The sequence below is a fragment of the Oratosquilla oratoria genome, chromosome 13, assembly GCF_046742065.1.
Source record: "Oratosquilla oratoria isolate Oo_2021 chromosome 13, ASM4674206v1, whole genome shotgun sequence".
Taxonomy (NCBI): Eukaryota; Metazoa; Arthropoda; class Malacostraca; order Stomatopoda; family Squillidae; genus Oratosquilla; species Oratosquilla oratoria.
Window position 1 is genome coordinate 60,597,980 of NC_134789.1, and position 15,427 is coordinate 60,613,406.

At 40.9% G+C, this 15,427-nt stretch overlaps 1 protein-coding gene across 3 annotated transcripts in view; it reads left to right on the forward strand.

Moving 5' to 3' along the window:
- The window catches only part of LOC143032452 (myotubularin-related protein 10-B), a 128,043-nt gene that overhangs the window by 99,472 nt on the left and 13,144 nt on the right, over positions 1 to 15,427 (forward strand). For 2 of the 3 annotated variants that reach the window (XM_076197258.1, XM_076197259.1), the window contains 5 exons: positions 851 to 910; positions 2,012 to 2,157; positions 7,305 to 7,454; positions 12,087 to 12,259; positions 14,787 to 14,957. In XM_076197258.1, coding sequence (XP_076053373.1) covers positions 851 to 910; positions 2,012 to 2,157; positions 7,305 to 7,454; positions 12,087 to 12,259; positions 14,787 to 14,957 — 700 coding nt within the window. The remainder of the gene's footprint in view (positions 1 to 850; positions 911 to 2,011; positions 2,158 to 7,304; positions 7,455 to 12,086; positions 12,260 to 14,786; positions 14,958 to 15,427) is intronic. The other variant, XM_076197260.1, reaches the window with a different exon arrangement.

The window sequence follows — 15,427 nt, forward strand, 5'->3', positions numbered from 1 at the left end:
GGATTACAAAGGAGGAGCATGCCAACAGGAGACCTTTTGGTCCATAACTAGGTCAGATGCAAAAAAATGATAATAATGATAAATAAACAAACAAAGAATTATAACAGCATAGATAATAATAAACAATATAAATGAATGCATAGATAAATAAATAAATAAATAAATAAGGAAAGTAAGTACACTAATGCAGTACAGAAAATAGTCCAATATTATTTCCCAAAGAAGTCAGTGGGAGGGCCCTAGAACTGTTGCCAGCTAGCAGTTTCCAGTCAATGAAATTTGAAGAAGCATTATTATTATTGTTATTATATTAATATGATCACTGATAATATTATTATATCAATTTTTATTATTATTATCTGTTTATTTTGTTTGTGTATTTTATTTTGTTTTAATGACCATATTTTAGGGTTCTGGTTGGAGTTTTCCTCCCAGACCCTCTTATGCCGTGACTTTGTCTAGGAGGAACATACGGAAAGTATTGCATTACCTCTGACCCAGGCAGTGTGTGAGGAACAGAAATGACTCTTCATTTACAAAGAGTTAAGATAAAAGGGAAATGGGTGACAGATGGGTGTGGGGGTGGGTGGGGTTAGGTGTATACCTTGACTGGCTACATACCTGATAAGGTGAAAGAAACCTGTCAGTATATAGATAAATAGATATTTTATTTTATTATTATTTTATATATTTTATTTTATTTTATTATTTTCATTTTTTTTATTCATTTATTTTCATTTTATTTTTTTATTTTTATTTTAGTTATTTATTATTATTTTTTTAATATAGTTTATATTACTAGTATTATCTGGTGTCTGTGCTACTTGGTCATGGTTTTACACTGTCCTAGGATCTCAGTCACAAAGTCCATGGGAACTCTGAAGAGGAGGAAATTGGAAGAAGAGGCCTTGTAAGTTGTCTCAGTAAATGTTATTGCTTCTTGGGTCTTTCTCTCTCAGCCTGTAGTTATGGCAGAGGATTTTAAGAGGTGCTGACACTAACCCAGGGCTGCAGACTTCCTCTTGCGTATATCTGTATGCAGAGCTCGTGAGAAAAGCTAGCTTTTTGTTCAGCAGGGTTGCACACAATGTGCTAATGTAGGTTCCACTAACAAGAACAGTGTATACTCTACTTAAGTTAGATATGACTTGACAGTCCACATAAGTTTTCATTATGTGATGCATGGCAATCTACAACATATTTTTGGGATAGTGTAGAGAATGTGATGTGTACGTTTTGTGCATTTTCTTAATTTCTCTTTCCTGTTCTTAAGTTTCATTTTACAACATGCTTCTTCATCTGCTTTAGCCAAGACAGAGTCCCATAGTTCAGCTGCTTGTTGTACCAGAGATGTCTTTGAGATGTAATGGCAAATACCTAAATTTTGCAGGTTATTGTGTGCTTGTAGATCATAATTCTGTAAATAGCTTTCAATTATGTTCTTTGGAATTTCTAGGGGTAAATTCTAGTGCATGTTTAGATGACAGTGGGAGAATATTATCTTCTGGATTCCTAACATCAGTGAAATTGATACTTATTTGGATGTGGTACAAAGGACTAATAAAATAGATTCAGATGGAGGTTTTGCTGAGTGTAGTACATACCTCACTTGGTAGATAAGCTACTTAAGTTTGTACAAGCTTGTACCTTTGGAAACTCAAAACCTCATCATGATAAGCATGAAGTGAATAAAGCTGAATAATACCTTGCCCATGGTAGTATTGGTTTGTTCTTAGTTAAAATGTCAGTATAAATAGTTTCCAAAGAAATAAAGTCCAATAATTATTTTTACAGTTTATTGCATTCCCTTTTTTCAACAAGTTTTAAGTTTCCCATGCATTCCCTTTTTTTTTTTTTTTTTTCATTATCAAGTTTTAAATTTTCCATTATGAATACAACTTCTGCCTAATTGTGAAGTTTTCAGTTTCTTTTTCATTGCATAAACATTTACATAAATTGAATTTTTATTATCTTCACATGTTTGATATTTGTATTTCTCTTGTTTGATTAGACAGCAGGAGAACAAAATGATGGCACAAGTTCACAAATGCCATCCAAAGAAGATTGGGCCCACAATATATGTTCTAGATGATATTTTACCTTCGTTGAAAGAAGTGCAAAGTGCCTATATCAAGTTACGTGAACTTCATACTCCAGGTATGCCATTATGTTTATGTACTGTATTTAATGCCTTTTGATAATTCATATGAAGGACCCAAGACATGGCTTTGTCTTGTAGCATTCCTTACGACCCAGGCAGTGGGCAGAAGACAGGGATGACCCATCATCCATGAGGAGCTGAGATGAAAGGGAAACTAATGGGTAATGGGAGTGGGGTGGGGGTGGGTTTGTACCCTGAATGGTTATTATCTCTATAAATGGGGTTAGTGTGGGTACATGCCTTTGCTGGCTACTTCCCATATAAGGAGGAAGAAGCCTTTGATATGTAAACAGATATAATGGAATGGCTTTTGTTACAGGATGTTTTTCCATGAATGAAAACAAATATATAACTGAATTTGTTTATATTTGCTATCTGCCTCTCCTTCTTTTCCCCTCCCATCCTCTTCAGCCCACATACTATCTTTGCATACCTTCACACTTCCTCCTTGATACATGATAATATTTCTTCTGATCCTCCTTTCCTCTGTTACTCACCACTTCTCGCACTTCTCTCAGCTTTTGGTATTCTTTTTTCCTTTTAGTTAATTTATCTTCAGAACTTCTCTACCTCCTTTTTCCTCTACTCTCAATTTTCCTTCTACTGAATAGTGATCTCGTAATCCCTTGCTGTCTCCGCTGAAAACATTAACATTCAGAACTCTTCCATTCCTTCCTTTGGGTACCACTACATAAGCTATTTCTGCCCTGTCAACCACCCTTCCCTCCACCTTCCCCTACACCTTTCCCACGTATTGTTGTTCATGCATACATACGTATACCGAGGGCTTTTTCCCCCATACAAGGGAGGTGCCCAAAGTCAAAGCCATAAATCCATTCCCACCCATTTCATCCCCACATACTCTACTCCCATTCACCATCCCTCCCTCCCTTTTTTCTTGGTTTCTCCTGGATGACAGGTCATCCCTGCAACTCACCCACTACCCTGGGTCAGAAGCAATGCAGCAAGACACAGCACATCCACAGCAAGGCCACTTCATTTAACCACTGACCCCCCCTCTCTGTCCCCTCATCTAGAAAAAGAGAAGATGGGGAGAAATCCCTTTGGGCTGAATCAAAATATCATTCACACACACTACCCACCCCCATGCACCACAGGTGCATGGGAAAAAGTGCAGTGACATATGAAAATATGAAAAAGTTGTTTTTTTGAACAGGTCTAATCCACACAAAACCATTCTCTACTCACCCCTATCTTTGTCTTCTCTCTTCCTTCCTGAACAGACATACCCCTCTCTCCCAATGCCCCTTTTACCTCCATCCATCAATCTCATCCTTGGTCACCCCCTTATGTTCACTCCCTCCACCTCTGCCTTCCACACCTCTTTTACTAATCTTTCTTCATTCATTCTTTCCATGTGTCCAAACCATCCCAATGCTCTTTCATCAACCCTGTTTCCCAACTTCTTTTCCACCCTCTCCTCCTCACTTCATTTCTCTATCCAGCATAGTAACCCCTACCATACTTTTCAGGCATTTAATTTCAAACACATTTAAACCATCTCTTATGTTCCATGTTTCTGCTCCATATAGTGCTTTTGGCACTATCACCCCTTCATACAATCTCCTCTTAGCATCCATTCCCAAATTTCTATTTCTCATTACACTTTTTAATCCCCCAAGGCATTTACTTGCTTCTCTCAACCTACATTCTACTTCCACCTCCACTGCTCCCTTTCCTGCCACATTCACACCCAAGCATAAAAAACTCTCCATCTTGTAAAAACTCTTGACTGATCTTAACATCTTTCTTCCTGTCCCATATATCTGAAATACTTCCTACTGTGCCTTCCAATCTACCCTGTCATAAACCTTTTCCAAATCCATAAAAGCCCAAAAAATATCCTTACCTTTTCCTAAAGCTTTTTTACATATTTGCCTTACCACAAAAATCTGATCCATGCAACCCCTACCTGTCCTAAACCCACACTGTTCCTCACCAATTACTCCCTCTATTCCTCTCCTAATCCTCTCAATTAAAACCCTCCCATAAGCCTTCCCAACTACACCCAACATATTGATCCCTCTGAAACTACTACAGAAGAACATAAGAACATAATAATAAAGGAGACTGCAAGAGACCATAAGGCCTACACTAGGCAGCTCCATATCCATCACCACCTGTCATCCTCATCCATAAAGTTGTCTAATCGTTTTTTAAAACAACTGATAGTTTTAGCGCTTACTACATGGTTACTAAGTTTACACTTATACTTGTCCCATTTTTCCTTGTAAAGTGGAACTATACAGGCACTCCTCCAGTCCTTTGGCACTCTACTCTCTTTTAGACAAACATTAAACAACCTCACCAGCCAGTCCACCATCACTGTACCTCCCTTTTTTAGACACTCTGCATGACACCCATCTAACCCAGGTGCCTTACCTGCTGTTATTGTTTTAATAATCCTTTCATCTCATCTTTTCTTATTTCTCCTCTATTTTCCTCATACCTTGTATTTCTTCTAAATCTTTAGCATACAATGACGCCAACATCAGCGTCATGAGGCATGAGTGGGTATATGAGGTTGCCGGCGTCTGTGTTCTGATTATAGTTTGTAGTTGGGAATGGATGCTAAGAGGAGACTGTATGAAGGAGTGATTGTGCCAACAGCACTGTATGGGGCAGAAACATGGAACATAAGAGAGGAAGAGAGAAGGAGTTTGAATGTTTTTGAGATGAGGTGTCTGAGAAGTATGATGGGAGTTATTAGGCTAGATAGAGTGAGAAATGAGGAAGTGAGGAGGAGAACAGGAGTGGAAAGGGAGTTGGGAGATAGGGTTGATGAAAGAGTATTAGGATGGTTTGGACACATGGAAAGAATGAGTGAAGAAAGACTAGTAAAAGAGGTATGGAAAGCAGATGTGGAGGGAGTGAACATGAGGGGATGTCCTAGGATGAGGTGGATGGATGGGGTGAAGGGGGCTTTGGGGAAGAGGGGAATGTCTGTTGAAGAAGGAAGGGAGAGGACAGAAGACGGGTGAATGGAGAATGGTTGTATATGGATGATGTGATGCATGAGGTGGAATGGGCGGGGGGATGGGGGATGAGGTAGTATGTGTGAGCAAAATTTGACGCAGCCCGAAGGGATTTCTCCCCGTCTTCTCCTTTTATGCATGGGGGGACGGAGAGGGGGGGTCGCCAATTTAATGAAGTGGCCTTGCTATGGATGTGCTGTGTCTTGCGACACTGCTTCTGACCCAGGGCAGTGGACAAGGTGCAGGGATGACCCGTCATCCAGGAGGTGCTAAGATAAGAGGGAGGGTGGAGGGGTGTGGAGTGTATTCAGGGATGGAATGGGTGGGAATGATTTTATGCCTTTTCCTTTTTGGCTACCTCCCTTGTAAGGGGGAAAAAGCCTTGGTATATGTATGTATGTAACTGAGTGACCCTCATATTCTGTAAACAAGCTTGATTGAGCTTTCTGTGGTTGTTAACATCAGGGTGAGAGAGAACAAGTATTACTGCTGTAACTTTATACTTTATAATGCATGTATTGTGATATTTAGGGATGAAATGGGTGGGAATGGTTTTTATGCCTTTTTCTTTTTGGCTACCTCCTTTGTAAGGGGGAAAAAGCCTTTGGTATATGTATGTATTTATGCATTGTGATGCATCATCGAATCATTGTATATCAGTTGTGCGAGTATTCGACTTGTATCGAAGAGGTTAAACACTGTTTGCTATTTTCAACCCCTGTTCTAAATATATCTCTAACATGTCCTCACAAAAGTTCTTACCTGACATTCCAAAACTCCCAATTACTCACTTGGTTCCCCTCCTACTCTAGCTTTGAGATCCCCCAACAGCACTATATTTACATTCCTCCCACACCTTTATGCACTCATTTAAACCAACCCAAAAAGCCTCCGTCTCCTCTTCATTTTTCTCACAACCATATACATTTACAAAAGCCCATATCTCCCCTCCCAATTTCACCTTCACTCACATTATACTCGAAGACACTTCCCTCCACTTTATCACATACATACTTATCTCATCACTAACCAGCGGTGCCTCTCCTTCCCTCCCACACCCACTTGTCACTACTTATTCCCTTTCAGCCACACACCCAAAACTTAAACTCACCCTTCCCTTTCACTGCTAACCCCTACATCTTTCTTATCACAAACATATAACCAATTTCTTTCTTTGCACTCTCACCAGTACCACATCCATACACATGTAATGACTCAATTACTAATGATTTGGTTGGAGTCTTTCCAGACCCTCTTATGCTTTGAATTTTTGTAGGAAGAAAATATAGAATGGAGTCTTCCTAGAATAAATCAATCCATTGCCCCAGGTCTTTCTTAGAGGAGGCCCATGGCTCATATGTAACCAGAAACATCCACAGGGTGGGACCATAGGTCACTTCAGGGAAGAAATATTGTGTTGTGTAGGGATTGATAGTGTTAAGCAATGTAGGATGAGTTGTTCAGTGTCTGTTTAGTGATTGCATCTAGTGCAGTTTGAGTCTGTTGCCAGGCTTATCCTGTCTGAGAGCTTGATGGAATCCTGAACACAAACTTGCCAGTTTAGTTTTTACTTCTCTTGATGGGGATTTTTCTGTCTGGGGAATTACAGTGAAGTATTGAATTTGATGGTCGGTCTTGAAGAGCTCCCTTGCCAACTCATCAATCCTGACACCTTTACCATACTCTCAAACTCAAACTCACCCTACCCTTTCAGCTTAACATTAACATGTCTTCTCACAAAAGTTCCTGTCTTGGCATGTACCCCTTCATAACCTTATGCATCATGACTCTGTGCAAAGATGTTGAGGGATAGATTTTTTCATTAGATAATGACCTGAATATTTGTCTTTCAAGTTTACAAAAAAGAAAAGAAGAAAGAAAAAAGAGTTATCATCTGTTGCACACTCAGGGGTAGAATAAAAAAAAAAGGTAATAGCACAATTCATAGGTTAAACTTGTCTCAGTGTACTGATTTCCATGTCATATTGATTACCTCATTTGCTATGTTTTATGTATCCCTTCCCACATGTTTATTGGAGTTGTATGCATTTATATTATGCCAGAGGTAGTAAAGGAGAAATTTAAGGTGAGTAGCAGAACTTTAAGATGTAACAAGCAATTAACATGTGCCTCTGCTTTGTACACAGATGATCCAAGCCAGTACAGGGAACAAGACCAGCGCTATTATAGCACTTGGGATTCTTCACGTTGGCTTACATATGTCAGTTGCTGCCTCAAAATAGCTCAGGAAGCTGCTGCTGCTATGGTTCATAACAACAGCTCAGTCATTCTTCAAGGTTAGTACAGCAGAAGTAGATTGCAGTGTTTATAGAAGTGGGAAGTAGATTCTTCAAGTCTGACATATAATGGTAAAAAATGAAGCAAAATTATGTTATGAGAGTGAGGAAGGGAAGGACCAAGAAAGATGGATTTTAGAAATTATATTTCATAATACAAGTTTATAAAGTGGAACTATACAGGCACTCTTCCAGTCCTCCGGCACTCTACCATCTCAAACAAACATTAAATAATTGTACCCATCCAACCCAGGTGCCTCACCTGCTCTCATCATCTTAACAATGGCCTTCACCTCATCTTTCCTTATTTCTCCTCCATTTTCCTCACTCATCACTGTCATTTTGTTAGTGCTTCCCACTGCAACTACCTTTCCTTCCCTATCCTCCTTCACATGTAGCAACTCCCTCAAATACTCTGCCCATCTTCCTCTTACTACCATCTCTTCTATTATCATCTCTCCATCTGCACATTTTGCCTTTTCTTCTCTACTTGATTTGCCTCCTCTTCCTCTCTGAATTTCTTTCCAGTACATCTTTTTATTACTTTCAAAATTTTGTCATACTCTTACCCCATTTCACATTTGCTCTCCTCTTTGTCTCCTTTATCTTATGCTTTACTTCTCTTCCCTTTTCTCTGTACCTCTCATGTGATTCATCCTATTTTGTAACCAATCTCCAATGCTTGCTTCTTCTCTTCTACAATCTTCTATGCTTCATCATCCCACCACTCACTACCCTTCCTTCTATTTCCTCCCATCCTGCTTGTTCCACACACCATCTTTGCACTCCTTGTGACTCCCTTCCTTGAACCATCCCCATTCCTCCTCCATTCCTAGTTTTACTCTACCCTTCACTCCCACACCTATCTCAGCTTCTTCTTGTACTCCTTTCTTAAGTTTAAGTATCAAGTAGAGAAGAAAAGGTAAAAGGTGCAGATGGAGAGATGATAATGGAAGAGAAGGCAGTAAGGGAAAGATGGGCAGAATATTTTAGGGAGTTGCTAAATGTGAAGGAGGATAGGGAGGGAAAGATAGCTGCAGTGGGAAATGCTAAGAAAATGAGAGTGATGAGTGAGGAAAATGGAGGAGAAATAAGGAAGGATGAAGTGAAGACAGTTGTTAAGATGATGAAAGCAGGTAAGGCACCTGGTCTGGATGGATGCCATGCAGAATGTCTAAAAAAAGGAGGTACAGTGATGGTGGACTGGCTGGTGAGGTTATTTAATGTTTGCTGGAGAGAGTGTAGAGTGCCGGAGGACTGGAGGAGTGCCTGTATAGTTCCACTTTACAAGGGAAAAGGGGACAAGTGTGAATGTAGTAGTTTCAGAGGGATTAGTTTGTTAAGTGTAGTTGGGAAGGCTTATGGGAGGATCTTGATTGAGAGGATTAGGAGAGGAACAGAGGAAGTAATTGGTGAGGAACAGTGTGGATTTGGGACTGGTAGAGGTTGTGTAGATCAGATCTTTGTGGTAAGATAGATATGTGAGAAAGCTATAGGAAAGGAGAAGGATGTTTTTTGGGCTTTTATGGATCTGGAAAAGGCTTACGATAGGGTAGACAGAAAGGCACTGTGGGAGGTACTGCAGATATAGGGGATAGGAGGAAAGCTTCTAGGAGCTGTCAAGAGTTTTTATGAGAGTAGTAGAGCTTGCTTTAGGATTAGAAATGGAGAGAGTGAGTGGTTCAAGGTAAAGGTGGGACTTCGCCAAGGATGCATTATGTCACCCTGGCTGTTCAACTTATACATGGATGGGGTGGTGCGAGAGGTAAATGCAAGGGTAGTGGGTCAGGGATTGGAGATGGTTAAAGAAAATGGAGAAGAGTGGGAGGTGAGCCAGCTGTTGTTTGCGGACAACACTGTGCTTGTGGCAGGATCGGAGGAGGGATTGAGGAAGTTGGTGACAGAGTTTGGGAGAGTATGTGATAGAAGAAAGCTAAAGATAAATGTGGGTAAAAGTAAGGTGATGAGATGTACAAGGGGTGAAAGTGGCAGTATACTGGAAGTGAGCATAAAGGGAGAGCGACTGGAGGAAGTGGATAGTTTTAGATACTTGGGTGCAAATGTGGCAGGAAAAGGTGGAGTGAAGGTGGAGGTAGAATATTGATTGAGAGAAGCAAGTAAATGCCTTGGTGGATTGAAGAGTGTAATGAGGAATAGACATTTGGGAATGGATGCTAAGAGGAGACTGAATGAAGGAGTGATTGTGCCAACAGCACTGTATGGGGCAGAAACATGGAACATAAGAGAGGAAGAGAGAAGGAGTTTGAATGTGTTTGAGATGAGGTGTCTGAGAAGTATGATGGAGGTTACTAGGCTAGATAGAGTGAGAAATGAGGAGGTGAGGAGGAGAACAGGGGTGGAAAAGGGGTTGGGAGGTAGGGTTGATGAAAGAGTATTAGGATGGTTTGGACACATGGAAAGAATGAGTGAAGAAAGACTAGTAAAAGAGGTATGGAAAGCAGATGTGGAGGGAGTGAACATGAGGGGACATCTTAGGATGAGGTGGTTGGATGGGGTGAAAAGGGGCTTTGGGGAAGAGGGGAATGTCTGTTGAGGAAGGACGGGAGAGGACAGAAGACAGGGGTGAATGGAGAATGGTTGTATATGGATGATGATGTGATGCATGATGGGGGATAAGGTAGTATGTGTAAGCAAAATTTGACGCAGCCCGAAGGGATTTCTCCCCGTCTTCTCCTTTTATGCATGGGGGGACGGAAAGGGGGGTCGCCGATTTAATGAAGCGGCCTTGCTGTGGATGTGCTGTGTCTTGCAACACTGCTTCTGACCCAGGGCAGTGGACAAGGTGCAGGGATGACCTGTCATCCAGGAGGTGCTAAGATAAGAGGGAGGGTGGATGGGGTGTGGAGTGTATTTAGGGATGGAATGGGTGGGAATGATTTTATGCCTTTTCCTTTTTGGCTACCTCCCTTGTAAGGGGGAAAAAGCCTTGGTATATGTATGTATACTGTAGAGGTTTCACTGTATATTACAGTTGGATAAATACTGTGTCTTGCTGCATTGCTTCTGACCCAGGTAGTGGGCAGGTGACAAGGATAACCCTTCATCCAGGAGGAATTAAGATAAGAGGGAAACAAGGGTAGTGGGTGGAAGTGGGAATTGGTGAGAGTGGGTGCATGCTTTGACTTGGCTACCCCCTTTGTAAGTGGGAAGAAGACCTTCATATACAGATATAAATAGGGTAAATACAGGATACAACAATAAGAACATACCATCACAGCCAACCTAACATTCAGAAATACAACAATATACGAACAATGCATACACTCAGTGATGAATTATGCGAGTCCTGCATGGGCTCCTAATCTCAGTAAGACACACCACAACACCCTTCAAATTGTACAAAACAAAGCCCTAAAAACAATTACAGGCTGCACAAATACAACACCTACAGACCATTTACACCATGAAACAAAAGTCCTCAAAGTCAAGGACCACCTCGACATGAGAGGCACACAAACACTTGCGGCAGCCACCACAAACACATCACACCCGCTACACTACATAGCAGAACACCCACACACACCAAGAAACATTAAAACAACACCCAAAGACCTGTATCACACACAGATACTCTCTTCTCTTCCTCCACAACCACCAAATACCAGCCTCCGGAAACATATTCATAATCATATCACTCACTGCTCCATTAACACACTGAAAGACAACACACTGCTGCATGCCAGACCCCCTGATATCCACCCTTCTGAATCCTCTCTCCCACAAAAGGACAGAGTCCACCTGGCCAGACTGCGATGCAGCCACCACCCAGCACTTCTAAGCTACCAGAAGAGGCTGGATGACCGCATTGTGAACAGCTGCCCAGGATGTAACACTTCACCCCGTACCATACAACACATAATGGAAGACTGCATTATACACAATCATGCACGCAAACAACACAACATACACTCTATAAAGGATTTGTGGGAAAACCCAGTTTCGGCTGTGGCATTCCTTGGGGAGACGGGACTGCTCGGACAGACAGTCTAGGGAACGACAACAACAACAACAACCTAACAGTCAGTGCATGCCCCACACAGCCAGACTGCCTCATACACAGTCATACATATCCTCTTAGCTTCCCACATAGAGTGATTGATGTCTGGAACAAACTAAACAGAGAAACAGTGAGTGCCAAAACTATACACGATTTTAAGAGTAAACTGGATGTGGAGAGATATGAAAATGGGTCACTACAAGCATAGCTCTCGTCCCGTAAAATATAACTAGATAAATACAACTAGGTAGATGGCACAGCACTAGTAGTACACAAACACAAACTCAATAAATATAAGGTGGAAGACTTCTGCTATGCTCCCATGAGGGCAGTCTTTTTCTTTCAATGATGTGCCCAGCCTTACTGTCGTCATGTACAACCCAACAATAGTAACACCTGCTTGGATTTAGATTTTTTCACTTAGAGCCTCTGAGCCATTGTAATAGTGGTTACAATTGTAGTATTCATAGTAAAGTTAGGAAAAATGATGTATAATAACAAATAAAATAAGGTGAAACATTAAATTGCCTTCAGCTTTGCAGATTGGCATTTTAGTAGTTGATAAATACTATTTGATAACCATGTTTGTTTATTATGATTCTGAATATCTTCAGAGGGTGAAGGCCGTGATATGAGTGCGGTTGTATCAAGTCTAGTGCAACTCCTCCTTGATCCTCAAGCACGAACCTTAACTGGGTTCCACACTCTCATCCAGAAGGAGTGGGTTGCTCTTAGTCATCCTTTCGCCCTTCGGCTTGGCCACACCCGCATGGGACCTGAAGGACTGGTGAGTTGAATTTTCTGCTTATAAATGACGTTGTGATGCATGAGGCGGAATGGGTGGGGGGATGGGGGCTGAGGTAGTATGTGTGAGAAAAATTTGATGCATGAGGCCTTGCTGTGGATGTACTGTGTCTTGCGGCACTGCTTCTGACCCAGGGCAATGGACAAGATACAGGGATGACCCGTCATCCAGGAGATGCCAAGATAAGAGGGAGGGTAGAGGGTGGAGGGGAGTGGAGTGTATTGGGGATGGAATGGGTGGGGATGGTTTTAATGCCTTTGTTTTTTTGGCTACCTCCCTTGTAAGGGAGAAAAAACCTTTGGTATATGTATGCATGTATTCTTGCCTATAATAAACAATTTTATTCAGTTGAGGGGAAGACCCAGAATCAAAGCTGTAACATGAATTGCAGGATAGAGTAATCTAACATTATCCAGGATACAACTGTGAAGTAGCCTTAGATGTTGAACAAATTAACCCTTTGCTAGATAGAAACCCTGTTACACTGAATGAAGTGGTATGGTGTAAACCAGGATTTTTTTGAATATCCAGATTTATCTTTTTTGAGCCCAAAAAAGGTTTGAGATCACTGAATTGAGATAGCTTTTCACCTTTTTCCTGGGTAGAGGTTCTCTTAACCAGAATAACATTACTTTGTTTTAGCAAGGAAGTTGAAGTTGATGATAAATGTTAAAAGTAAGGTGATGAGATGTACAAGGAGAGAAAGTGGCAGCAGACTGGAAGTGAGTATTGAGGGAGAGAGACTGGAGGAAGTGGATAGTTTTAGATACTTGGGTGTGAATGTGGTGGGAAAGGGAGGAGTGGGGGTGGAGGTAGAATGTAGATTGAGAGAAGTAAATGTTTTTGGGGGATTAAAAAGAGGAGATTGTATGGAGGAGTGATTGTGCCGACAGCACTGTATGGGGCAGAAACATGGAACATAAGAGAGGAGGAGTTTGGATGTGTTTGAAATGAGGTGCCTGAGGATTATGATAGAGGTTACTAGGCTGGATAGAGTGAGAAATGAGGAGGTGAAGAGAACAGGGGTGGAAAGGGAGTTGGGAGATAGGGTTAATGTAAGAATATTGGGATGGTTTGGACACATGGAAAGAATAAGTGAAGAATGACTAGTAAAAGAGGTGTGGAAGGCAGAGGTAGGAGTGAATGTGAGGGGGCAACCAAGGATGAGATGGATGGATGGGGTAAAAGGGGCATTGGGAAAGAGGGGAATGTCTGTTAAGGAAGGAAGGGAAAAGATAGAAGATAGGGGTGAGTGGAGAATGGTTGTGTATGGATGATGGTATGATGCGTGGAAGGGAGTGGGTGGGTGATGGGGGGTAAGGGAGTATGTGTAAATGATATTTTGACACAGCCCAAAGAGATTTCCCCCCATTTTTTCCTTTTCTGCATGAGGAGATGGAGAGGGGGGGTCACCAATTAAATTAATAGACCTTGCTGTGGATGTGCTGTGTCTTGCTGCATTGCTTCTGACCCAGGACAGTGGCCAAGATGCAGGGATGGCCTGCCATCCAGAAGGAGCCAAGAAAAGAGGGAGGGAGTGGGGTTGAATGGAAGTGGAGTATATGGGGATGAATGAAATAGGTGAGAGTGGATTTATGCCTTTGACTTTGGCTACCTCCCTTGTAAGGGGAAAAAAGCTGTTGGTATATGTATGTATAATATATATATATATACATTGATGGGTGTGTGTGTGTATATATATACATACATACAGACAGACACATACAGATATATATATATATATACACATACATACAGACAGAAATATACAGATACATATATTGATATATATACAGTAGAGCTTCGAATAATGAATGCCCCATTTAATGAACTAATTGGGTAATGAACAAGTTTTGTGAAAAATTTTTGTCACTGTTAACGAGAAACATTTGCTAACCAAAATAATTACAGCAAACACACCAAAACACTATTGAGCTGTTGGAATTATGTGGACAGGCATATGCATATGTTTGTACCTGGAAGTAACTTTCATTAGTATAAAGACACCAAAGGGCCTTTTCCCTCTCATAAGGTGCTTATCAAGTTAAACCATGTACCCATTCCACACCCATGGAAACCTATTGGTCTTCCCTCTCATGTTAGAAAATTGTCTTGCGTACAGTAAACTCTCGATATAACGGATCTTGATATATCAGATATAACGGACAAAAAATCTGGCCGTACAAACCCTCACTATAACTGATGAAAATCCGTTATAGCGAGGGATCCTCTTTTATAACGGATCTTCGGATATAATGACAGACCCCTGTCCCCATATCGTCCGTTGTATCAAGGGTTTACTGTAATTTCTAATCCTACTAATTTCTAATACCAGACAAACTTCAGGATATAATGGATCTGTCTGGTATTTCCATCAGATATAATGGAACCTCGGTTATAATGGATGTTCGGATATAACAACAGACCCCAGTCCCCATATCATCCGTTATATCGAGGGTTTACAGTATCTCTTTGTGACTCTCATGACCTTTTAACATGTTTACTTCAGAGTGCAGTGTGGCTGCTTTTCTTAGATTGTGTACACCAGATCAGTGAACAACACCCATCTGCTCTAGAGTTCACTTCAGAGTACCTGGTGTCTCTCTGGCATGCAGCTCATTGCTCCCTATATGCCACATTCATGTTCAACTCCGTTAATGATAAGTTCTCCTCTGTTGCGGTAAGTACCAAATGGGCATTATATTTGCCTGTTGTTATTGTTTTAGCTCAATGTTAATTTCAGGGCATCATTCTATTATTTCTTGTTATTTTATTTTATTTTTTTTATTTTTTTGTATCCTTTATATAAACATGTTTTGTAATATTAATGACAATATTGCTTATCATATACTGTTGAACAGCAGGTCTTTTATGCTTGTGTTGCTTTGAACTTTATCTTATGTTGTATACCTGGCACAAACATTGACCTGTATTGTGCCTTGTCATTATTCTGTAATGTTATATTGCTATAAGCAATTTTATGCTTTGTTGTCATTTGCTATGGCCTTAGATGATATCATACTGTGTAGTTGTGGTGTGCATTACCTTATACCATTCTTGACAAAAGTACTGTTTGCCTGAGATGAGACAGACTACTTTTTTCAAATCTGGAAAGACCCTTATGAGTGGCATGGTTTCACGCCAAAAACT